A 26,389-nucleotide genomic window follows, 5' to 3' on the forward strand; every position below is an offset into this window, starting at 1 on the left:
CTTCAAACCCAGTTGAATCTTTTTACTGTTCACCTCTGTTTCCCAGTATCATTCATTAGCAGCACACAGCACAGCAACCAAGGACCGTGCAAAGGTGAGGCTTTGCTTCCTGCTCACACTTTACTGCAGTCCTGGGCCAGTCCAAAACACAACACGGCCTTTTATTGCGTTTTCTCTCCATCGCGTTCATGGTGGTGTGCTAAGTTGTCAATATATACTGGGACTCAGCTTACCCACCTTACTTAAACCTTTTCCAAACAAACTTACTTTTCAAGCTTTACTTGCTCTGATGGAAGCGATACTGAGACATAAACTGCTTCACAAAATGGCTGTAAAGGGGCTGCACCCTCTGCCAAAAGGGTGCTCACCCCACAGCTAAATAAAAGCTAAATAAAATCCAAACACCAAGCTATGTCTTAAACAGCCCCAGAAAGGCTGCACTAGCGGGTCCCGGGCTACCTGACTAAACCACCACCACCACCACGAGCAGCCCCGGCCGGGCGGCAGCGGGCCCGGCGGGCAGAGCTTACCTGGGCCCCGGGCGGGAACGCCTCTTCACGGGCCCCGCGCCGGCCGCGGCCCGGGGCTCCCGGCGGGACGGGCACCACGGCGGCGGCTCCAGCAGGGGACACGGCGCTCACAGGCAGAGCCGTGGGCAGCCCGGGCCTCGGCGCCACGGCATGGGAGCCGCTCCGGCCGCACGACCACGGGGCCTTTCCGTGTGCGAGCGAGCGCGGGAGGCCGTGCCCGAGCTCCGCCGCTCTCCCGCTGCCGGCCGGCCGCACCCGCGCACCTCAGCCTGCAGCGGGAGGAGCAGGAGCGGGGCCGGGGCCCCGCCGCCATGAACTCCCCCACCTCCCCTCGTGGCGCCGCCATTTCCCGCGGCGCGGTCGGAGCGCCCTCAGAGAAGGCGGGGAGAGGGCGGGCGCTGCCTACCTGCCTTCCTTACTTCCTTCCTTCCCCCCGCTTCTTCCTTTCCCTGCTTGTGCCGGGCCAGGGCTGCGGACGGCGAGAGACCGCTCGAAGTTCTCCCCTACAGTGGGCGCTCTGTTCCCGCAGCCCCGGCCTCACTAACGCAGCCTTTTCCCGAGACATTACGGACCGAGCCGAGCTCACCACGCTCGGCACCCACTGGAGCCCTACCTGCCCTGGACTGGGCCATGGAGCAGCTTCCCCAGTGATGGCTCCATCCACACACAGCTGAATTGTTGCCTCCAGCAGCCACCATCCCGTGCAGCACCTGCTGTGCTTGTCCACATCCATTCATTCCCATAACATGTGCTTGATCCTGCAGAGTGAAGCACGAGAATAACACTGGCTGCTAGCACAGCCCTGGCCAGGCTGAGGGAGAGCCGCCAGCTCTCAGGAGCTCCTAGGTGTCCAGCAGGATTGGGGCCGGACAAAGCTGCTGATTCTCACCCCTGAGGTGGGTGTTCCACAGATCCCAAATCATCTGCACGGCGCCCTCATCCAGGCTGGGCTGAGCCCAAAGGTATCTGAGGTATTTTACAGACAGTTGAACACTGAAGCTTTCTGTAAATCTCTAAATAAAATCCCTTTAACATTCCCTTTCTGACATTGGAAAGTGAATAGTCAGGTGATGCCTGCCCCCCCCAACACATCCTGCCTTGTGCCCCTGTGCTGAGGTGAAAGCTGCAGCCAGGCTGCTGTAATAGAACTATGAATTGTGCCTGTGCAGTGACAGTCATATACTTCATGGTCTGTGTAATAAAATGCTTGATGAAGGAAACATTTTGCCTCCCATGCATGGATGCATGTCGTTTACAGTGAGCATTTATTATGCTGAAAATTTCTGAGCATGCCCAAAGCAATGGCTTGTATTGACATACAGGAAAGGACATTAAGAATCAGTCTGACTTCCTCACAGCCTGCCCAACAGAAAAAAAAAAAAAGCCTTTGTTTCTGGTGGAGAATTTCAAATTCAGCATCATCATTGTTACAACCTGTTTTCTTGCTTTGGATTTCTCTGTGCACTAATCTTAGAGTTCATATCTGACTCTTAAAAGAGTTCAACCAAAAGGCCAAAGGATAGACAAAAATGTAGACACCTATATAAACAGCTGTTTAAATTAGAAACTGATGGTTTGGTTTTGTTTGTTTGGTGGGTTATTTTGTTGGTGGTGTTTTTTGTGGTTTTGTTTTTGTTTTTCTGCAAATGGAAAAGCAGCCATTGGCTTTTGGGCCGTGCTGTCTCAGTCCCTGTGTGGAATTTTGCACATTGTAGATATTTCATGACTGGGTCAGCACAGTGGCACAGCAGTGAGAGCAGGCCTGTGTGGGGCTCTCTCTGCTTGCAGCACAGGAAGAAAATCTAAGCTCAGGGTGCATCTGATCAGAGGAGGTGGAACTTAGCTCAGCCATAGCACTGTGGCATTTCAGCTACACACTATAATAATGTGACCATATATTTGCAACCGGGCTTAGGACAGATTTCCTTCAGAAAGACAAAATAATCTAAGAAGTGGATCCATGGGTAAGAAGTAACACTCATGAGGCAGATTATGAACAGAGCTAAGCCAATGAAGTAAATATAACTTCACCAAATTCAATGCATTGGGAAGAACTTTTAAGTCCCAAAGTAGGGCTACTGGTAGGCAGATGGAAGAAATAAAACCCCAAATCCAAAGTCCCTTTTCTCAGACCACCTTCTACAAACACGATTGACTCTTGTTACAACAAAACAACACAAATACACTTTGCTAATACCTACTGAGCCAGACTCAAACATGTCACTGATATTTACTTAACAAACATTTACGTATGTACTCTGCTGTGGTTCAAAGAACACTTGTTTATTTAGAAAAACTTATTTTAAAACAAGGCTTTGAATTGTTTGTTTTGTTGTTGTTGTTGTTGGAGTTTCTGTGTGGTTTTTGGTTGGACGGTGGGTTGGTGTTTTGGCTTTTTTTTTTTGGTTTCTGGCATGATAGAGCAGCTAAAACTTTGTGCTTTCTGACCTTGCCTTGTCGGAGATCTGTCCTAACAGGGGACAGCACATTGGCACTTAGTCTGCCAGTGTGGATTTTGAGGGGCTGGGAGAGGCCACTCACTTTTAGGGCTTGGTTGACAGGTGAAGAGACTTCACTCTGCTCTCTCAATGTCCTGACAACTGTGTACCAGCAATTGCAGTCTTTCCCCCTCATTAAGCCCAAAAGCCGTGTCTGATGTTACCCACCGTTCTCAGCCCAATCCCAGAGGGGTGGCTGGGCATCTCACCTGCTCCTGAGTGTCCCATTCAGGCTGTGTCCTTGTAGTCTGCCTTACGAACGGTAAGCGGAGTGTGAAACAGCCACAGTGCCCGGTAACAGAGTGTGAAACAGCCGGTACTGCCCGGTAACAGAGAGTGAAACAGCCGGTACTGCCTGGTAACAGAGTGTGAAACAGCCGGTATTGCCTGGTAATAGAGTGTTGAAACAGCCACAGTGCCCGGTAACAGAGTGTCAAACAGCCGGTACTGCCCAGTAACAGAGTGTGAAACAGCCGGTACTGCCCGGTAACAGAGTGTGAAACAGCCACAGTGCCCGGTAACAGAGTGTCAAACAGCCTGTACTGCCCAGTAACGGAGTGTGAAACAGCCGGTACTGCCCAGTAACAGAGTGTGAAACAGCCGCAATGCCCGGTAACAGTGCCAAACAGCCGCACTGCCCGGCGTAGGGACAGCGCTGTGACTCCGTGCCCGCCGATGGCATTCGGCTCTCCCGCGAGTCTCACCGAGCCTGGCACACAGTGCAGTGGGAGGACGAAGCTCTGCCATCTCAGGATCTCTGACCAGCATACCAGAGGCAAGCCTTTATGAAAGCACCCACTTTCTACATTTCCTCTTCCCATTTTTTGGCGAGATTCTCACCAAAGCCCTCAGCAGCAGGCAGGCAGCCCCAGGACTAGACCAGGGATTGCCCTGGTGTGGGTGCCCACAAGCCCCTGTGCTTCCCTGCAGCTCATTTCACCCACCTGTGAAAGGGCTCTGTAGGTCTGCTTGTAAAGCTTAGAGATCTGTAAAGGAAAATTTTCTTTTTCTGTGTAGAATAATATTACAAGCAAATTAACTTTTGAGGTTTTTTTGGTTTTTTTTAAGGCAAAAAGGGACAGTTCTTTCTGGAGGTAAAAAGCAATATTCCTCACACATTTTACACTGCAAATACCAAGAAAATCTTATCAAGCATAGTCCATTTTATCTTTAGGCTGGAGACAAAGCCATACCTCCTTCCCCAAGCTGGGGAGCTGCAGGATCACCAGATTGACGTCATTCTCCTTGGTGATAAAACATGCTGCATGCTGAACTTGGCATTCAGCATGCTCAGGTTGAGCTAAGAGCTAATGTAATGAACTCTGGGGAAGGATTTACATCAAATACCACTCTGGAATATTAAATACAGACAAGACTAACTTCTCACTTGAATAATTACACACTGGCTGAATTCCTCCTTTAGTTTCAAAGAGGAATCACCTTTCTCACTTCCTTTTGAAAATTGTATGCATTGGTGCACTGTTTCACTACCTCTGTAATAAAAGGATGAAGTGATTTCTGTTAAGTACCACGGGCTGAACTAAGATGAGTTTCAGCTCTAGCAATGACTCTTGCCACTCGACGGGGGGAGCAAGCAAACCGAGAAAAGGCAGATTCAAATTTCAACAAGTGTCCCCAGCTGCTTGTGCTTGCTAACATAACCTCAAAGGTAGAGGTGCCTGGGAACACTCCTGACTTCACTTTGCTTGTGGGAGTGCAGTACTAAAGCTTTGCACACATATTCCCACTGCCCCAGCAGCACTGCAGTGCTCACAAGCTATTTCAGTTGTGTTTGTACTCTCCTTCTGCCTGTGGATACCAATGTAAGGCTTTCAGCCATTGTAAGATATTTATCCAGGCTCATTTTGAGCCAGAAAGAAAAAGATTTTCTTGTGGTAAAAGCTGTAGTAAGCAGCAAGAGTCAGTTTGAAAGACAAGGTTTAGTCTCAGCATTGTGACTGTGTGTTTGAGGGAGATGTTTATTCAGTGGAAGTTAAAGGAAAGACTCCCAGCGAATGAAAAATGCAAGCAGAGAAGCTGGAAGAGAGGGGGAAAGTGGAACATGAGAAGACCAAAAGACTGTTTCCTAGCCTAACACTGTTAAACCACAGGCAGGGCTTGAAGATCCAGGACTTCAAAGATATTTAGAAGCCTCAAAGCTACTTTGCTTAGTGGCTGTGTGTTCCTTGGCCTTTCCTAGCTCAGTTGCCTTGATTGCTAAAGAGGCAACTGCCTTCATTTCACAGGGTTTGCAGAGCTGAGTCCACTGAGGTTTGCATGGGAAATGTTGGAGGAGAGTCCTGAAGATGTTGAACAATGGAAAAAAGGAAAACATGAGACACTTTGTCCAAGTCACATTCAAAGCAGGCACTGAGAGAAAGCATTCAGTAGAATTAAGCCACAGCCCTTTGGTCACAGAGCCAAAGCTTCAGCAAAAACCAGCTGAAACACCTGGACATCCCCTTTGTTCTGAACCAGCAGCACAGGGCTGCACAGGGACATGGCACCGATTTGAAAGCTTGTTTTCTGCATCTAAACACCATGTCAGGACAGACTGCACTCCATCCTGCTATCATTTAACAGCACCCCTGGGACCCCTGCACCTTGGAGGCATGATGTCACACATGAGCAGAGAGATTATTTGTTTTGAAGCTTCTGAATAGCTCTGAGACCTCATTTCAAAGCACTCCTTGCAGAGTCATGACTCAAAGCCTTCTGGTCTCACTGAAGGGCACAACTACTACTGTTTGCCTGTGCTGTTTCTCAGCACACAGCCAGTGATTATTACATATCTATTATCCTTTCTTCACTTTTATGCAGGAATGCCATTACTCAATTCCTTCATGTTCAAGACACATTTATTTTTAAATGTGCATTTTAAAATTTTAAAATTTTAAAATGCTTTATCAATGATTCCTCTACTGAGACAAGCAGAAACACCCAGAGAAAAAGGCACTGCAACAAAAAACAAGGCATTCATTCAATTTCAGGAGATTTAAAATTTATATATTAAATTATTTATATAGCCACTGGGTAAACTGCAGTATGAAAACCATCATCAGACTTGTGTTAAGGTAGCTGTGCTTTTGCTGAAAAGACAACATTGTTTTTACCAGATCATAATAATTCAGATTCACTTGGAGGCATCTACAGTGATACTCAGGTTTAAAAGCAGGATTACCTGATAGAAAATATGCAGCATGGAAAATAGAGCCATTCATTCTGTCATTTAATGCTGAATTGTTGAACCTTATTAAGTATTAAAACACAGAGCTTTTTACTAAAGCCCTGGAGGTGCATAAAGGACCTCTCCTTCATCATATCTACATTGGAATTTACTCTTGTATTAGCATTAAAGCAAGAACAAATGAAAAGAGCAGACATTGCATAAGACTGCCAGCCTAACTGAAACTGGGAACACTTCAATCCCACTCAGTTTATTCCAGTGTTCTCCCTTCCATGGTGAAGGACCATCAGCAAAGCCATTTCTGTCCCCAGGAAGCTGCATCACTGAGTGAGAGTTCAAAAAGCTGGAAAGGGTTCAGAGCACAGGGCATGTGATGCTGCTGTGTAATCTTGGAGAATAAAGGAGGGAATCTGGAATGGCTAAAGCATGTGCAATGGGAGGACAGACATCTGCATCCTGGAGCAGTGAATATCAGGTTAGAGCTATCACTGCTCCAACAGCAAGGCCTTCATGCTCATGGACAGCAGCCTGGAATCATCCCCATGGAACAGGCACAGCCTCACAGTGCACAGAAAGCTTCAGAGGTGTGGCTTGGAGAGAGAAGCTCAGTGGGAAGAAAGTCAAGATCAGGCATCATGGTTCCAGATTTTAGTTATAATCTGTCCTTGGCAAATTTAGATGGACAAGAGAGTGAACAAAGCTGCAGTAGCTGAAAATCAGTGTTTTATGTTAAGTGAAATTATTGTACACCAATATGGACATAAATCTGGCTTACAGAGAAGGTTAATTAGCACAGTTCTACATTCCAAGTAATGGAAATAAAGATGTAGTGTGAATTTCAGGGAATTAATCATATTGATCCCATCTTTTCAGTGATGATGCATCAGGCACTTCTATAGCAGATAAAATTAACTGCTTTTTTACCATATATTAATATAACTCAGAATATTAATTATGCTTATGAATAAATATTTTTTCTGGGCAGTTTAACATCTTTATTGATGATCTGGATGAGGGATCAAGTGCACCCTCAGTCAGTTTGCAAATGTAGCCAGGTGGGGATCAGTCTCTCCTCCCAAGAAACAAGTGATAGGACAAGAGGAAATGGCCTCAAGTTGCACCAGGGGAAGCTTGGATTGGATATTAGGAACTTTTTTTTATTTCAAGGGTTGTCAAGCACTGGAAGAGGCTGCCCAGGGCAGTGGTGGAGTCACCATCCCTGAATGGATTTAAAACAATGTGTAGATGTGGCACTTGGGGACATGGTTTAGTGGTGGATTTGGCAGTGCTGGACCCCAGGAATGGCTGGACCCCATAATCTTAAAGGTCTTTTCCAGTCTAAATGATTCCATGATTTTTACCTGCAGACAAGTCTCTGGACCCACATGCTCATGCCTACACTTCCTCTCCCATCCTTACTGCACAGAGAAGCAGAGGAGACACTGATGGTGCGATGCAGTTTTCCTCTGGTGGAGACACAGGAGCCTGCAAGGAACAGGAGACATTAATACCACACGGCAAATTACAGCTGGTTACAAGAGATGCAACATAGGGAAATACAATGTGACGTTGCCAGGAAAATTGTAACTCTCTCTTTCCTTGCAAGTTCCCTGTGAAAACAGGACACTTGTTTTATTGAGCTTCAATGAAAACATATTTGCTCCTTCAGCTTTGATTGTAGAACCTCTGGAAGACTGACCAGAGAAGCTTCTGTCCTACTACTGTCAGTGGGACAGTGGCACAGTCTGGGCACCCCTCACAGGGTCTGAGCCCCCTGGCTTAGGCAGCATGCACACAACAATGAACTACATGGAATTATGAAAGGGAACTTCCTGCCCCAACAGCATATAACTGCATTCTGAGCAGGTATAGAGACCACGCAAGGGCAGAAGGGCATGACACTAACAGGAATAAATGGTGACAGCCCATCAGTCTCACTGGCTTGGAGAGGAAGGAGAAACAGAAGCAGCTAACACCTGGAGAGGTCACCTCTTCCTTTCTTACCTTAAGGCTGCTACTGCAGTCCCTGAACTGCTCCCATCATCCACCTCTCCCCAGCTTCTGCTTCTTCAGAAATGGTTCAAAATGTCTCTAAAGTCAACTCCTCTGCAGTAACAACAGTCAGCAGCCCTTTCAGTGCCTTTGGATGCCTTTCTGTCGGCTGGGAAGGCTGACAGGGTACTCCTCCAAGTCCTCCAGTGAAACACAGTGTGGCACTGCATGGAGCTGCAAAGAGACTTGTCCAAGGGTACACAAGGGTCTGATGGCCTTGCCAAGGGCAGGCCACAAACACAGGGGCTTGCCAGCTACACCTTTCATCACCCGTATGCCACTCAACCCCCTCAACCTTTCCTTCCCCCCAAAAAAAGGATCTTAGTTAAATAAAAAAAAATTAAAAGAATTTAATGTGTTTGTTAGTCTGCAAACTACAAAGTGCATATACATTTCAAATGAATTGGGTAGGACTTGACACTTCTTAAAATATACATTTTATTATTTTCTGGTAGTTGCTATGAAGGTTTCATTCAAATCGTGAAGGTACACAGCCTTTACAAACTTCTTGAGTTGAAGGTTTGTGTTGGTAGCTTTATGTTCTTTTTCTTTTTCGGCAGAGGAGAATACATTGGCTATAAAATGTTGAAATTCATTAGATGCTTAGTATCACCTCTTCATATACGCTGTGGAATGCTTTGTAGAAATACTATATAAAATAAGGCAGACTTTAACAGGGAGTTCAGTCATAAAATGTCATGGGAGAAAACAAAGAGTTCCAACACATTATTATTTTTGTAGCCAAGAGAAGATCAGGTGGTCCTCACTGGTTTGTGGGAGAACTACTGCAGTTCTGGTGCTCAGACAGTATACAGTTCTTGTTTATTCTACTATTCTCAAGTGAGACCTTTTTAATAAAACTTACTTTAATTAACATAAATCAGACAATATTTAAACATACACATCTATCCTTACAGTGCAATAAAAATGTATCATTGTATAGTATTTTGTATTTGCATTATGAAAATAAAAGGTCTGTACATCAATTAAATGTATATTAATGGGTATGAATCATGTAAATTTATAATGCATCTAAAGTTGGCTTTGGCTTTTAAGTATTTATAAATTCATAGAAAATATTGAACATCTAACAAAATAAATAAAACATAACATTTTAATCATAGATGCTAACGATCAACCTCAAAAATTCTTGTGTTATTTTTTACATTTGCTACTAAATTTCTTAAGGAGAACTCACTTTCAGTAGTGCTCAGAAGTGAATGATTGCACCTTCTGTGATGTGAAAAAATACAGTACATCTATTTTTCATAGATCAAAAAATTCTTTCATAGACAGTTGCATTTTAAATGTCTGATTGTTCTACATAACTGTCTGAAGTGCTTATAAAAAGCATGTAGCTTTCTCATAAAAGCTGTGAGTCTCTATTAATAGATAAACTTCTAGTGAATGTCCTTTTCATGAGGATTCTCTTCAAGGTCTTCCAGCTTCACGTGCTGGTATGAAGATATCACAGAAGCATGTTCGTAATAAACCCTCTTCAGTACAAGTACTGCAGCAATCCAGTGTAATTCCACTTGGTGGGCTTATTTCATCTGAGTCTACACACGGGACTTTGGGAAGTCAACTGCTGACCTCGTGTTCTCTTGCATGTGAAAGTTCCCCAAGTGCATGGGCTAGCTTTACTGTAATACTGAAGAGACCAAAACAAATCTGAATTCACACAGATAAAAGTGAGCTTGAATAAATATCATCTGGCTAGTGAATGACACACCATGGTCTAACTGCTATTCTGGTGGTGGTCGGAGGACTCGCAGGTTCCTTCCATCCAGTCCTTTCCAGTATTTAATGTTATTATTCAGATGCTCCATCAGATTCGGCAGGTCGGCAAATGCTAGGGAAGGAAGGGCAGAAAGTATTGAGCTTGCAGAACTGAAACAGTCACAGATTCTGTCTGAAATGTTTGGGCAACTATGTTAAGTACAAAAGCTTAAATCTGTCACCCTGAGTCTTGAAATAGTGTTGGCTGTACAGCTCTCAGCACTCACGTAGCACTGGGGCCACTGAGAACTGTTCTGTAAATTTACTTAATACTGGTATTGTGAGTCCCAGCAAAGGAACACAGTTTTCCAGGAGGGGCATAGCTAATTATGGTTGTAATTATCCTGACCCATCAAACCTCAGTCACATGTCATGATCTGGCATTCAGGGGAGTCACATTTCTGACCACTTTTACCATGGAGGCAGCACTTGGAAGGAAACAGCTGCTCCCCCAAGCAGATTACAGACAGCAGAAATTTGCCTTGAAGAATAACCAATATTAACATGGTCAAAATGACTGTGCTCAAAGAGCTATCAAAGAGAATGTGTTCTGTTCTCTGTTTACAGAGAAGCAAGTTTAAGAAGTTAAAGATTGCCTGAATCTAGTATATTATAGGCAGGCCATAAGAATTGTTTGTAGCCATACTTATAAGCAATAATGAAGTTATTAATCTTACTTGAACTGCAGGAATCTTCCCTTTTCTCTCCCTTTATTTAGGAGCCATAAAAAAGAAATTTTGTATCACAGCAGCTTCAAATGTTCACATCAGGAAACAGCAAAGTTTTGCTTACCATCCCAGGCATCAAACATATCAATAATGAAGTAATCAATGAATGATAATTGGGATTTGGGGATGCTGCAAGTATTTCTGTCAAAAACTGGCATCACAACTGGTAAACCTTGCCTCCTTTCTTCATCAGTCTGCAAAAAACATTCGTGATTATTCATCTAAGACACATTCTTTTAATGGGCTTCTTTTAGCAGCAGATTGTTTGGCACTGACTAGAGCATGCATCTGCTAAATCAGAGGAGGAACATGAATAAATCTGAAGCAGCAGCAACTTAATCTCAAGCAGCTAGTTGTTGTTCAGTTTCAGCAAAACAGCAGAAAAATAGTGCCTTCCAGGGTTTCCCAGAAAGGGATATATTTACCTTCTGTATCTGCACACAAGTTGACCCTAAGTAACTTGTCACACTACCAAGATATGACTGCTTTGGATCTAAGAGCTGCTCAACCATTGTCAGCCTCTGATGGAAGCAGTGATCTGTCCCCCTCAGACATGGCTTGGGGTGCCAAGTTCCAACTGCAGCGTTTGCTATATAATCTGTAATGATGACTGCCCTCTCCTTTTCCACATCTTCCTAAAGCCTTCCCTCAGCACAGTGTGCTAAGGGCTTACAGCATTTCTTGGAGTGAGTGCTGCTCCCATCCAGACACTAGAACCTGATGATCCTAGGCAATGATTCCTGATGATCCTTCCCATTCCAGAGGCAAAGCCAACATGTGGGTACAGAACACATCCTTGCTCTGTCCTATGGGAGTGCATTTGCAGACAAGGCTCAAAAAGCCCAGTTCCAAACTGAACAACCTGAAAGCTTAGATTTTTCAGAAATTGCACAATAGAAGTTGTCAACTTTCATCTCTCTGAAGGCATCTAGTTGTGTACCAGCATGAGTAATACCCATCATTTAAAATAAAAAGGTTATTATTCCTCACATGACACAATGCAGCCTGAGACATTCTGTGACACCCTCCCTTTTAAAGAGGTGCTCACCTGCAGTTTCAGCAGCCTAGTTGAGCTGTCTTACCTGTGCAAAGTACTCCTCAGAGATGCGCCCAGCCCACTCTATGCACTGTTCCCTGGGTCTGCACGGGTTGGAAATGTCAGCACACTTTATCAACATGCGCTTGATAAGGATACGGTTTTCAGGAGACCTGAGAACAGTTTTGATTGACTCTCCATCACCATTATTCTGTAACATTTAAGAATAAAAAACAATCCATTAGCAAGGTCTCCATGCACTAACTCAAAAACTTTTGTGCTTTGGGAATGCTTTCAGCACATCCTACAGGGATCAGTCCTGCTACCAGCTACCAGACTTGATGTCTAACTCAATTTATGGGTGGATTATCAAAGTTAGCCACAGCTCTGAGCTAGCACTGAACTCCAGTTTCTGGATTCAATCACTGGCTTTGTGACAGATCTCTTTGGCATTTTTGGGCAAGTCATCTAATCCCTCTATTCCTTATCTGCCTTCTCAAAAGTGTGGAGAGGATCAATTCATCACTACACACAAAGTGATGAGGACCGTGTAGGCAGAAAAATGTAACTCTCTGCTGAAACCCAAGGATTAATGGACTTGCACATTAAGAATAGTTGGTTTGAAAAGAGAGACTGACCCAAGATGCAGAGCCACCCTTGGCACACAAACCCCATCAGTGTACCAATCATTCTGACAGCACTGCCACTATTCAGAGAGTCAGATCCCACATTACCTCCCAGCATGTTCCTCATTCCCTTCCCTTGCTGCTGGACTCTTTAAGGATGGGTAGGTACAGGAGTTTACACTGCTGTCTACTCAGAATAGAAACTCTGAAGCAAGGAACATACAAGACTTTTTGGCACCTAACAAGGTCTTGCTCCACAGTCAGAGCAGGGAAGAAGTAACAAACAGTAATGATAATAATAATGTGCTACCAGTTCCTGCAGTGTTTTGTACAAAGAGGGAGATACAAAGCAGCAGAAACATTCTGACCTTTTATTAGGTCAGAATAATCATGACATTTTTCAGAAGAAAATTCTTGTGGGGAAGAAAGTTCTTCCTAAAGGAAGAAACTGACAGTAATAAAAAAAATTTGAAAGTACAGAAATGGCTCAGAAATACCAGCTCCACAGGTCTCACTAAAATGAGATGCCTAAAGCAATTCTTTTTTCTAAGTATGTGGAAGGGAAAACAGAAGAAACAAGGTGAACTTCCAGATGCATGGGAAAATGATATACGAGAAAGCCAACATAAAGTGATGGAAGCTCCAGAAACACAAATATGGAACTGAGGTATGGGAAATTAAGATTGTTCAGTTACAGATGGTAGAGAATATCCCAGTAAATAAACCACCAGGGATCAAGAAAGGATGTTCACCTCTGAGATCTGCTCAAACCAAAGGCACAGTTGTACTTGCTGGATGCAGATGTCTTGGGAATAAAATGTGTTAACTGTGCTTAGTCCCAGCATCCTGCTCCGAGTGCAGAGGTGTCTCTGCATGTCACATGTTGGCTTCCTGTCATAGCTGAGGTGACATCATGAGGGGAAATGGGAGGATAGAGGATGCTGGAGCTGGAAAGGATTTTTTTCAGTTTATGAAACAAAAGCAGAAAGGAAACAAACAGAGCAGCTTCTCAGCATGGCTCTTTGAACAAATTTGTGTAAAAATAAAAAATAAATTAAAAAAAAAGAAGTGGAACTGTCCCATTTGGAACAGGCATTTGGCAGCTCAGCCTGCAAACACTGCACTGAGTCACCACCATGACTGGAAAGCAGGCCAGAAAACACACACTGCTGCTGCAGCCAGAGGGACAGCAGCCTTGAAAGAGGGGCTGACAGTGTTGTTCTGCTCAGCACAATAAATAATTTGCTTTACCCACTCACACATTACAGGCCTTTTCACAGGAACTTGCCAAACGGAAACTCCCAGCTGAAAGAAGGGAAACATTTTGCTTCTTGTTTTCAATAGAAATTATATATTCTTTGTCTTCCCATCCTTGGGTACAATTTGCTGTGAATCACAAATGCCTTGTGGGGCACATAATTTCCCTGCAGTCTCTGGGGCTAAAGGGTAGAACTAAAGTTTTGTTTCATTTTTCTATGTCCCTGTTTTTTCTCTCTGACTGTACAGGTCCAAGCCCAGTTCTTCAGCAGCACCAGCTGTTGAACTCCCTGCAATAGGCAAGAAGAGGAGTTTTGCTTCTCATGGGTGAAGGAACAAGACCTGTTTCTCTCCCACTCTTAGATAATAAGAAGACTGCCTTCCCCAATTACACACAACAGTCATAAATGTGGCTTTCTAAAAAACATGGCAAAAAACTACAGAAAACCATTACAGCTCCTCCATGACATTGCCACTGATGCAAGCTTTATCATAACCATTTCTGCAAGTCTTCTCTTGGCAAAAATTCCAACAAAATTATACACTGCTCTTACTGGTAACAAAACTACTGGTTGAAGCTGTTATTGAAACTGGTGTGGTTTTTCAGAAAGAGTTCTTAACAGGCAATTTCTTTGTGTCCATGGGGTTACAGATGGCTATTGATTATATGATACATAATGTCACCATCATCTATTTTAAAGATTAAAAAAGAAAGCACAGAGAAACCCCATGAATGCTGCCAGGCAGCACTGGCGGCTGAGGGCCCTTATTGCCAGAGAATGCAAAACATGCCAACCCACAGACTGCCCTTATGCTGCACCCCAGCATGTCCCCTTGGGAGGGATGAAATTCAGCCTCTGCTTTGAGGCAAACCTCGCCTTCTTTGCAGAAACAGCCAACAGCAATGCCCAGTCTTGCCACTTCTTCCATGGGAGCAACTGGGTTAATCAAAATAACATTTTTCCATGAAAAGATACAGCCCAGGGTCCTGGTTCCAAGTACGACATCATAGCACTGTGATATTAATAGGATCCAAGTGAGCCTCACTCACCCTCAAAGTGAGTGACAACCATGTTAAGCAGAAGGGGATTCAATCCCAGAGGTGAAAGATCAATCTCCAGCCTCTCTTTCTCCACATTTCTGATAAACTTTCTCAGAACACCATGTGGGAATTTCCCACTGCCAAGGGTTCCCAGTCCCTGCCTAGGCATTTTAAGCAGGACTTGCAGTGTTGCTTACCCCATTTTCTTCTAGTGCTGCCAAGGGTTTATTAATGCTGTTGACAAACTTGTTGACATGCTCAAAGTGCTTTGTCATTTCTGTTGCTAAGACCATGTCAATAATGACTTGGCGAAGGGTTCGATACTCATTCCTGTTTAAAGAAGGAAACAATTAAGAATGCTGGCTGGGTCACAAAGGGCTGGTTGCTAAAACAAGTCTAACAAAATTGCAACAGACCATTCCTGTTTGAGAGAGGTGCTAGGGGAACAAAGAACAGCAATAAAGGCTGGGGCAGCTGTGTCTCTGTTAGATGTAGGTGTGTAGGGACATATGTGCTCCAGGCATGACTGGATCTCTAGGAGAAACAGTACCTGGGCAGAAGCAGAGGCACCAGCTGCTTAGGAGGCTGCTAGGACATGCCACACCTGCATGTTCCCAAGGCTTTTAGCACAGACACCCAGCTGTGGCTCACTCCCCAGGCAAGTTTTCAGCAATATTTTTCTGTTGTATCTTGAGAGAACCAAGGCAATGGTCACATCCTTGCCCTGAATGCTTCTCTGAGGCTGCAAGAGCAACAGGTCCTTCATTATCCTTCACAGTGCTCTGTGGCTCTTTCTCTCCTTGTTCTCTACCCACCCAGCCATAGCTTGTTCTCTACACTCAGTGACACAAAACAACTCTTCTAGACTTGCTCACATTAAGATTTACACTAAGTTCCTTAGATAGGGTCTGCCTTTTCATGGACAGGAGAAACTGACAGTGGGGATTTACTCAGAGGTCTTTGCAGGAGAGACAGAAGCATTCTACTCTTGTAGAAGCAAATTTCTCAAGGGCCACGGACAGTTCTCCACCAGGCAGTGCCCTCCTCTAGGATGCCTGTTTGCCTTATGGTACACAGAAGGAAGTGAGAGATGTAGGTGGGCACACAAGGACCCTGGGGGTCAGAATTACCTCTCCATGTTTTTAAAGATGTTGCATTTTCCATCCCGGGTGGTGAGCTGGAAAGCCAGGGCAGCGTGGTGGCTCTCCAGCACGGCCGTGTCGTTGTAGAGGATGGCGAGCTCGCTGCCAGCGTTGCACAGGAAGGAGTTTGTCCTTCCTGGGTGATCCACATCGTGCACTGTGGCAGCAATGAGCGCGGCAACCTCGTCAATCGGATCCAGGGTTTGCTGAAAATAGAAGGGTGCTTAGTTTTCCTGGCAGACTCATTAGGAACCCTATTCTGTCCATAAGATTAAGCCAAGTCGCTGAGGAATAAAAGCCAAAACTCTGGAGATCAGCAAGGGTCAGATGTTCTACACAGAGCAATGGAAAATTCATTATAAGCTTCACTGAACATTGCGTGACTTTTTTGGCCATTTTGTACCCCTTAAATTTTGCCTTAACCACACCTTTGTCACAGCACATCAAATTAAACAAATGTAAAGTAATAAATTAGTTTGTGTTTTCTAGCAACACTGAAACCACCTTCATTTGGAGTTAAGGTATTTGGCTTGGAAAAAAGACCACTACTGCTAAAAATTATTCTATTAACACCCTTTAATTTCCTTTGTCAATTTAATGTGTCCTAATCATGTTCCCCTTACGTGCTGGCTAGGTTTACAATTTGAAAGAAACGTTATCCAGTTCCTTAATAACACTGTCCTGGGTTACAGCTAATGCATATTCTATGGAGAATATTCAATGTTTTGTATCCATGGATAAATTACATGACACATGTTCTGTACTTTCTGTGTCACATTCTGATTCTGGTAGCACGCTGCACTCCAAGCTTTAAGTCTATTGCAATGGGCATTGCTTTATGCCTATTTTTATCTACCCTGTCATGAAGTACAAACCTATTTGACTCTTAAGATTTTACACTTAAGTGTTAATACTTTTAATAATAGCATAAAGGAGAACAAGAACTAAGCATCTCAGAAATATTTTGTATGCATTTGGAAACCAGCCTTTATGCTGGTTATACTGGCATTTATGTGAAGGATCAGATACAAAACAATTATATTAAAATTTTTAATAAATTGAAAGAGACACAAGAGCAGAAATATTCCCATTTGAATCTGGGAGCAGAGCAGATAATTTTCATTCCAATTTGCTTTTATTTGAGGTCCAAATTCTCTGTGGGCCCACTAGTACCATTCAGAATAGTTACACTTGGAAGGTGAAAAGACAAACCCTATCCTTCTTCACACCTCCTGAAATTATGCAATGACCTGACTTTGCAGGAGCAGGGATATTATTCATTGAGGACTAAGAGAATCTCATGGAGAAAAAGAGTAGGAAAATAATTCTTTCTGCTCTAGTTCATAGTTAGCATTGTCTGAAATACTCTCTGCTGTGTGTTAACTTCTTCCTTCTTTCTTTCAGCTGCTGCTCATGGGATTCTATTTTTGTGGTATAAATGTCAGAGAGAGGGATTTGAGAGAGGGATTTCCTCAGAGGGACACACTGAGCAGCATTCAGCCTGGCTGAGAAAGACCTGTGCAGATGGGAAATGGCCAGAAACATGAGAATACCTGGCCTGGAGGACCACAGCAGTATACCTGACTTATTTCACAGGGATTCACAGCACTTTTACACCCAACATCAAGGCAAGGATTCTAACTTTGTTATCTTAACTCCATGAAAATGTTTTTTTCTCAGAAAACAGTTCTGAGAATATGGCTTCAATTTCGAGGCCAGAAAATCTTCCTAGGCAAGTTGAACTGAGTTCAAGTTACAAAAAAAAATATTCTCAGCATGAATTTCAGTGGCAGAATTGGGCTTTCTGTTTAGATTAAGCTGAACTCTGTTCAACACGAAAGCAGCTGGGCTATAACTTTGAAAAGATGAAGAGAGAATTCTGAACTTTGATTCTGCTCCTTCTGTTGCTGCAACATTTTTTTCTCTTCCTATGCCTACAGAGGAATGGAAATAACATTCTGGAAAAAGAGGAGGCAGTCATGCTTCTGTGGCATTGAAATGGATCCAGATCTTGTCTGTTTTTCATAGATATTCTTGTGAAGACCAGCTAAACCTCTGGCAAATCAGGGGCTGAAAAAATCCAGTGACATTCTATCCCCACTTGGCATACAGTATTTGTAAATCAGCCTCTGGAGAGCACACTAATGAGCTGCAGCTCCAAGTTAACGGAATTACTACAGTTTAATGAGCTGTCAGAAGCTTGTTTACAGTCACAAATTTCTCAGCCAGGTGCCCATCACTGGTGCTATCCTTAGGCAGGCCAGTTCAGAACTTTTACCCAGGACTGTGACTCAGAAATATGTGCCACCACTCTACTGCACACACACCAAGCACTGCTTTATTCCCCTCCTCCAGTGTGGGCATGTGAGAGCAAAAGTTACTGATTTATTCTGGTTTTCATGGTTCTAATAGCCCAGAGGGTGTTATGGTAGTGACAAGTAATTTTTTTCAGTACTTTCCCGCAGTGCAGTCTCTATGAGCCTCAAGGCATCTTCTCCAGTGGGAGATACAGCCTACTTATGGCCTATATTGTCCTGGGAAATTTTTGCAAAATGGCCATCACAAGACATAAGAGATGGTAATTTATCACATTAAATCTGTATTTGGCATGTGCCATCACAAAAATAATTATGTTATTAGCTCACCTATCTGAGAAGGTTTAACTACATGAAGGAGTTTTACTTGAAAATAAGGTTTTCTTATTCTCCTGTCAAGAACTGTTCAATTCTGTAATATTAGTATCCATCCTCCTACATATACTGTAAGAGAGATCCTAGAATTCATGCAAAGCTCAGTTTTTTTGACCTCAGAGTTACCAAACTAGTTGGCACTGGGCAGACGTTTGGCTTTTGAATCTGCTTCTGAGAGATCCTTCTTTGATTGCATCTGTATTCCCCACCTACATTGTTTCACACAGGTGTGGACTCACCTTCACTCTCTCTTTAGACAAGAAGTAAGCAGTAGCATGTAGTACATCTGCTGAATGAGTGGAATTGTGGTAGGAGTTGGAGGAATGGTAGTTAGCCTCAATAACTTGTAGCCATGACCTCAGAGTGGATTCTGAACAGTTTAGGAATTCACAGATTCCAAAGCGAGCAAATATTTTGAGACCCAGATAAACCAAAGGCCTGTGGAAAAAAAATAAACAGGAAGTTTTAAAATGAATGCAGCTGAAAGAATATTATATAGCATAAACAGTGTGAATCCACACAGCATTTTTAGCTAATGACATATGTAATGATGTGTAAGGACTTGTTACAGAATTACTGTGACATATTCTGGAATTGTACCATACATAAAGTCCAATCCCCCTTAATCCCCCCAGTGTCAGACAAAGGTGTCTCCAGGTTTCTCTGTCAGGGAACTGCAATGCACTAAAATTCAATTAATTATCCTGGCTTTATTACCATATGTCTGCTTGGACTTAAGGCAATACTAGTAATATATTCATACTTGTGAGTCATTGAAAATCACTGTACTTATCTTAACAAATGAACTGCTGTCATTTACACACAGTAGGAAGCAATCATAATTACACTGCCTTTAATAAGAGTACAGGCAACAAAGTACCTCCTTTGTCCCTCTGTGGTCTCTCTACATCAGTGAGAACAGAGAAATCTACCTGGTGATCTCATGCACTCTGGCTGGGATAATTAATTAAGTTACTGCAATGTACCCATTAAACGCTGTAAATCACAAAGACAGACTGTATTTTTACATCTTTCTTTTTAATTACTTATCTCTATTACTTCATTAGAGATCAAAATGCAGCAAAGAAAGAAGATCTAAAGCAAGCGGATGTAAATACTTTCATTTAAAATAAAATAATTTTAAAGAAGAATAAAACCCTAGGTGGTTTTGCACCTTTTTGGCTCATAAAGCCACAGCCTAATAATGAACTGCATATTTGTTAACTAAGTGCCTGACATCTTTCTTAGACTTTGGTTTTGAATAACTTTCAAAGCTCTCACAGATCTGGGATTTTGACAAAAGGTTTAAGATAGTAAATTAATTGCATGATCTGGCCTCCAAATTAGCTCACTAAAGCTTTTACCTAAGACAAAGCATGATACATGAAACTAGACCCAAAAGGGGAACTTTTTATAAGCATGAGAAAATAAAACCAAGGATTTAAACAGAAAGAACAATTTACAGTCTTAGGGGGAGCCTTTGCTACTAATGAAGTACAGTCTATCAAAGCTGCTGATCTGCTTTTGAAAACTTCTGTGATGGAAATTAGTATGCCCTGCTTTTTATCAGTAAACGTTTTCAGTTAAGCTTATACATAAAATGTAACCTGCCAAAATTTTAGAATAAAGACCTTCCTCTAATCCCAGAGAAAGGTAATGGGAATTTTGCTGAAAAGCTATTCAGGAATAAAACCTTTCCAATCAAATGGAAAGAAAATAAAACTTCATCTGTATTAACTGATCAAATCAAGACCAGCATGTTGATTCTGTGTGCAGTTTGCCATAATAGGAATTTGAATCCCCACAAGAAAATAATTTGATTTGTATAACTTTTCTATTCCTGAATAAAGGAAGGCTTTAAAAAATATGCTGTATTGTCATTATACCATACCAAAGAGAAATAATCTTCACTTATATCCGTTGGGGAATTTGAAGGAAATAGTGCACGATGAAACAGAAGCTATTTAAGATGCATACATAGCTAGAAATAAGAACATTTCAAACATCTGACATTGAAAATAAAATTAATTCAGTTGTAAAAGCACAGGTAGAGAACTTAAGGATCTGATTAGAGGATGACATTTAAGTCAATTTTCAGCAACTGCAGTTTATAAGCTCTTGCATTTACTGACCTTTTATGGGTGGCAGCCTCAAGTTCAAAGATATCAAAATCCCACTGTTCCTCATTTTCCATTGCCTCTGTTATCCGTGGGGGTATGTCATTGAGGGAGATTGGAGAGCTCAGACTGCCAGCAACCTGATGAGTTTCTTTTGAGGAATACATATATGTATTTATTATCAGTATATTAAGTAGTATATTTAATAGTGAGATACAATTTTACTGAATGACTATGCATTCCCTACATTAGTAACACCTGGCTCAGTAATGCTGCAGAAAAATGCTTACAGATAAAAACCCCCAAACAAACCAAAAAAGCTTATTAAAAAGGATGTCTAATCACATTTCCCCCATTTCTTAAATTTCTGAACATGCTTTAGTATCTCAAATTAAATTAGCTGCCAAATTAAAACTTACGTTTTGCTGACAATATGTATTCGTTCCCTGATAATCTTCGTAAGCCATCCTGTTAAATGAAAGGTGCAAGGTAAATGGAGGGTATTGAACAATAGGTCTAGGAGATGATGAGTAGTAGTAGCACAATAACTTCAGAGAAGCCTGACTGCAGCCTGTCAGAGCCATCAGAGCTGCCTCGCCCTTATTTGCGCTGCTCAGATTCACCTGCTTTACACAGAGCTCGTAACAGAGGAGGAACTGCAGGCTAGGGGATACAATATGGACTCAGGCAGGTAAAAACTCAGGTTTCCCAGGTGCAGATGGAGGTCTGGAATTGCAGCCTCACATCTGTCTTTGCCTGGCCAATGTGCACACCAGCTGTGGGTCTGTGCCCCAGAGCAGACACGGCGTGTCCACACACTGCCAGCCAGGAGCAAAGGTGGGAGGGAGAGGATGGAGACATTGCCATGCTCCCCTGCCCTGGGACTGGCACATCCAGTCACCTCAGCAGCGAAACAATCTCAGGAGAATCTCAGGAACAAATTGCTGTGAAGCTTCCTTTCACACAGAACGTGAACTTGTTTGTTCTTCAGTTCCGTGCCTCCTAGGCTTACTTCTGGCATGGTGCCTAGACGTGAACACTGAGATGATGGATTAAAACTAACAGAATTATGTATTTAATATTTACTTTTCGTTTTATAATTCTAAATGCTGTGGCCCAAATCCTGCTTGCTCTTTTGAGGTTACAGCTGTTAGCTCATGTCTAGCCCATGATGTAAAAAACAGCGTTTAAAAAAAATATTTCTGAATGCATCTTATTAAAAATGTTATTCACACCAATTATAGCTGAAGTAAAATGTGGATCCTGGATCTGACATGAAATATCCACTCTTAAAAGAGCTGTTATATCTAATTCTTATTTTCACATTTGTAAGTGAGTGAGTCTGGAGTTTTTTGATTTAAAAGGAAAGGGAACAGTGGCTGTTCAATAGAACTGCTATGACACAAATATTTAGGTCACCAGATGCTGCCTATCATTTAGAATCAAAGATTACTTTTTAAGAGTTGAAATAGCAGGTGTAATTGTATCTGGTAAATCTATCTTTAAACTCCAAATACCCTTCCTGCTCGAGAGTTCAAATCCAATAACATATTACTTGTTTCCTTTTCAGATGTAACTTCTGAACACAAATGGAACAATATAATTTGTTTTCAGCAGGCTCTTTGATTGAAAAATGTTTCTCTCCAATAACTTTAAAACTCATACCATGCCATATACTCTGAAATTAATTTTCTCAGCTTTTCTTATTGCTCCATAAAAAAGCCTTGGGCTTACTTTTAGTAAAGATTTTATATTTTGCAATATTGTTATCTTCATGTTCATGGACCAAATACAACAATTCACAAAAAGAAGAAACCAGTTGAGTTTATGGACTCTTATTTATTCAGCAGGAGAAAAGATTCACTTCAAGAGAAAAGATTCTCTTCAAGACTAATGATTATATGTATCAATGTTCTTCCTATATTTTTGTAGTTAAAGTAACAATAAATTTTGTCTATTCAGTTGGTAAATACAACCCAGTATGAACCATTTAGGTCTTCTCCTGGAATTCTTGGAGTCTCCAACATGTTTCTCCTGATTAGATATTTGCTGTGGTATTTTTAAAAGTAAAAATACACATAAACTATTTGAAACTACTGCAAAGATGTCCTGATAGTTCCAACATGAAATTATAATAGCCCAGAGACATCTCTGAAAAGCTCACTTTGTGAGCCTTTTTTCATCCAACACACTGTAAATTTTTGTCCTGACATAGCCTTTCACATGCAACCTACAGACTGATGAGAGCACATATCCTTAGGGCACAGGTAACATTCATCTAAACTCATCTGTCACCATCAGAGGGGTCAGACTCCAGGCTCTGAAGGTTTGGGTTCAGTTCTTGCTTCACTGTGTGCCCTTTGTTCAACTTTGGATACTGTGCTACAGGTACAAATATAATCCAAGAAACAGCAACAAATATATGTATTGTGCATCCTTTTGAAAACAGTCTTTGGTAGATTGAAAAGCCCCCCAAAACCACGTCATTTTAATCCTCATTAATAAATTTTTAAAAATATCTGGTCCTCTTTCTTTCTTCCTCTCCCATCTATACCTTACTCAAACGAATCACATTGAAAAAATTTGGTTTTACTTTCTATTTTTAGCTAAACAAATGTTTTAAAGGGGCCGGTCAATTTTCTTCCTATTTTCAGAGCTACATTATTCAAGTAGGGGGAGAAAGTCCACAAAAAGATATGCGCAGTTTTTCCTGAAAATCTGGCATTGTAGAGGCAGAGCACATGGCAGATGATAAAGATCAACTAACTGGGAAAATCAGGCAGTGAACATTAATCAAGAGCTGTTTGTGGCAGTAAATACTTACTGTCATTAACCCTCCAACAAGGTCACTTGTGTGTGGATCCTCATCTTTTGTCCCCAGTTGTGGAGAGTACAATTCAGTGGTTCTTAAAATCTCCAAAGCCCGGTCTAAAGCTTCTGCAACTGGCAAGGGACTGCTCTCTTGTGCAGCATTGATGATGTTTATTACCTAATGTAGCATCAGAAATATTGTGAACTTTGAAGTGATATTTAAAAAACAGAGACACTCATTAATTACTATGAAAACCTCAGGAAAATAACAAGGCATAAAACCTTAATCTGCACGGGGGAAAACCAAAATGAAAGGGATGTTACTGAAATGCTGATGTTTGCTACTGACTCTGAAAATAAGATATTGGCCTTAAGGACAGCGATCTTATTAATGACTTTCCCCTCCAAGGCACGGCCTCAAAATGTCTCTGAATGGATTTAATGTAACTTTCTCCCTTTGTTAAAGAGCTGGTTTTTGACAAATCTTTGAATGGTTTCAGAAAGCAGTTGACAATAAGTTTAAAGTAAGAAGGAGGAACTCCAGTCCCTCCTTCTTAAACAGGATCGTGTGAAGGCTGACTCCATGGATGACACTCTAGCAAGCAGGTTTGGGGGATTTTTGTTCAGAGTATCTGCCTTTTGGGAGCCACAGCAGCGGGAGGGTGGTGCAGCAGAGCAGAGCTGGGACATTACCTTGGTGATGGGAGCCTCGATAGTCATGGAATGGACCCTGGCCATGGAGGAGCGGCGCCGCTGGGAGCTGCCTGTGGTGAAACAGAGCAGAATGTGTACCCTGACTGCACAGACAAGGCTCATGGCAGGATGAACCAGGAACTCCTGAGGCCCTTCCTGCACTGCTTACCCTGCTGAGCCTTTCAGAGGCAATCTACTGCAGAATGCACAACTGCAAAGAGGCGCTGGCTGAACCACTGATGTCCCTGATTAGAGGTAAGTGGCTGTAACAGCCTGGCAAAATCATGGCTTTGCTTTATTATTTTAAATATTCAGTTATAAACTCAGTTAAAGGACTAGACAGATGTGGGTGTATAAACTGGCAGGCACAGGTAGGTAACTACTGAATTCAGATTATTACAGGATGTATCTACTCTTGCTGCCTGATGCAATAGGACAAGTCATAATGAGTCAGCTTCCAAGCTGAGGGAAATCACTGAAGCTTTTTTGAAGTGGGTACCTATGCCAAATAAAAGCAGCTGAGGTTTTGGCCTATTACATTGGAAATGTAAAAACAAATGTTTTATACTGGTTAGCAATTTTGGTTCTACAAAGAAAAGGCCAAGATGAGATTTTTCTGGATATTGTGCTACCTATGAAATGCAGACATCTCTATTACTTATTGTGCTGAGCAGTTCTTAAGAAGAGTCAATGCTATTTTTGCTGCACTGGAACATGACTGTACTCTCACTGGCACAGACATGCTTCACTAGTGTTTGCTGCCCAGACTGTGATGAGAGATGATTTAACAAAAGCATTTAAGTGTCAGCAACAGTTTTGAGTGTGTGACTCATCTATCAAGTTTGGGGTGATCTAACAGAGCAAAAATACACCACAGTGAAAGTAAACAAAATTAAGAAAAAAATATCTTCATATCTCTATCAAGGGAAGAGGTAAGAAAGGCAATAATTTGTGTATTGGGTTTGCATGACAACTCCAACTCAGACAGACCCAACAGGATGAGTTGTTTCACATACCATCACTCCCACGAGATGTTGTGGATCTGACATCCAGGGATCCTTTCCTCATGTCTTTGTGTCTGCAAGTCTGAGTGTCTGTGAAGAAAATGATATTGCATAATGACACAAAGTTTTGCCTAAGATGTATGTTAAAGGAACTGAAGCTCAGAAAAGCCTGGCAGCAGCTGACACTGACCTCAATGCTTCAGCAGATGAGAGCTGATCAAAGTGCCTTTTAAAGCTCTTGCCCTATCACACTGTCCTGAGCCCAGCCAAGCTCTCAGGCAGAACATGCCTAAATGTCAGTGCAGAAGCAAAGTGTGGAGAGAAGAGCTCCTCTCTCACCACTGTGACACAACTGCAGCTGTGAACACAACTCGTGCAGCACACCTGAGCTCACACAAGTAACCACTGCCACCAGGTGGGCCCAGCAGAGCACAGGCCAGCAAGGGGGGCAGTGAATCCCAGCTTCCTTAGGAACTCCAAGATTCAGCCTGTGCTGAGACTACAGTTAACAACAGCAGGGATGCCACGGATGTCCTAACTGAAGTGCTGAAATGTGGGATGAGGGTGAATGACAGTGTTGGTCATCCTCATTCCCACCCACATGCAGCTCAGAGCAATGCAGACACAGGTGCCATGTGCTACAGAGCAGCCACAGCAACAGCATGACATGACAGCATCCTTCTCATTTCCAATTCTGTCACAGGGATCCACCACCCACAGCTGAATTGTGGCACTGAATCCAGCAACACCAGGACACCAACTTGGGGCCCTGTGACAGCATTTTCAAAGGTGGGCTGCTTTGTGTCACCTCTAAAGTGAGGCACGTAGAGGGGGTCTTGTAATTACTTTCCTGCCTTTTGAGTTGGATTCCCAGCTTATCACTAGGTAAACAGGACTGTTCTGTGAAACTGTTTTTTCAGTCAAATCACTAAAATGGCCTTAATTCTCCCCCCAGGTATGTTCTCCAGTTCTTGGGACACAAGAGACATGTCTTACCTGTCTGAGATTCAGCCTGAATACATTCACATGTCTTCTCCACCTACAATTCAGTATGAGAAATCCAGTTAGTCAGAACTCTGCCATTATTTTGTTATACTTAGGGCTCAAACTAAAGTGAGCGTGGCACTGTTTTCACTTACCTTATTGTTGTCATTGCACAGTCTACTAATTGACACATAGTGTCTAATCTTTCTGCAG

The 26,389-nt window shown here is 42.6% G+C and overlaps 1 protein-coding gene across 5 annotated transcripts in view; it reads right to left on the reverse strand.

Annotated features, from left to right (window-relative positions):
* LOC102071221 (high affinity cAMP-specific and IBMX-insensitive 3',5'-cyclic phosphodiesterase 8A) overlaps positions 1-26,389 on the reverse strand; it is a 162,865-nt gene that overhangs the window by 16,537 nt on the left and 119,939 nt on the right. For 2 of the 5 annotated variants that reach the window (XM_074549284.1, XM_074549281.1), the window contains 13 exons: positions 26,332-26,383; positions 26,189-26,231; positions 25,205-25,282; positions 24,189-24,259; positions 23,509-23,673; positions 21,104-21,152; positions 20,700-20,835; positions 18,807-19,005; positions 15,866-16,083; positions 14,933-15,065; positions 11,857-12,021; positions 10,839-10,968; positions 1,144-10,119 (listed from right to left, as the gene is read on the reverse strand). In XM_074549284.1, the coding sequence (XP_074405385.1) occupies positions 10,013-10,119; positions 10,839-10,968; positions 11,857-12,021; positions 14,933-15,065; positions 15,866-16,083; positions 18,807-19,005; positions 20,700-20,835; positions 21,104-21,152; positions 23,509-23,673; positions 24,189-24,259; positions 25,205-25,282; positions 26,189-26,231; positions 26,332-26,383 (1,546 nt within the window). In that variant the 3' untranslated portion in view covers positions 1,144-10,012. The remainder of the gene's footprint in view (positions 1-1,143; positions 10,120-10,838; positions 10,969-11,856; positions 12,022-14,932; positions 15,066-15,865; positions 16,084-18,806; positions 19,006-20,699; positions 20,836-21,103; positions 21,153-23,508; positions 23,674-24,188; positions 24,260-25,204; positions 25,283-26,188; positions 26,232-26,331; positions 26,384-26,389) is intronic. The other 3 variants (XM_005483389.4, XM_074549283.1, XM_074549282.1) reach the window with 3 other exon arrangements.

This window comes from Zonotrichia albicollis, chromosome 11 (genome assembly GCF_047830755.1).
Source record: "Zonotrichia albicollis isolate bZonAlb1 chromosome 11, bZonAlb1.hap1, whole genome shotgun sequence".
Taxonomy (NCBI): domain Eukaryota; kingdom Metazoa; phylum Chordata; class Aves; order Passeriformes; family Passerellidae; genus Zonotrichia; species Zonotrichia albicollis.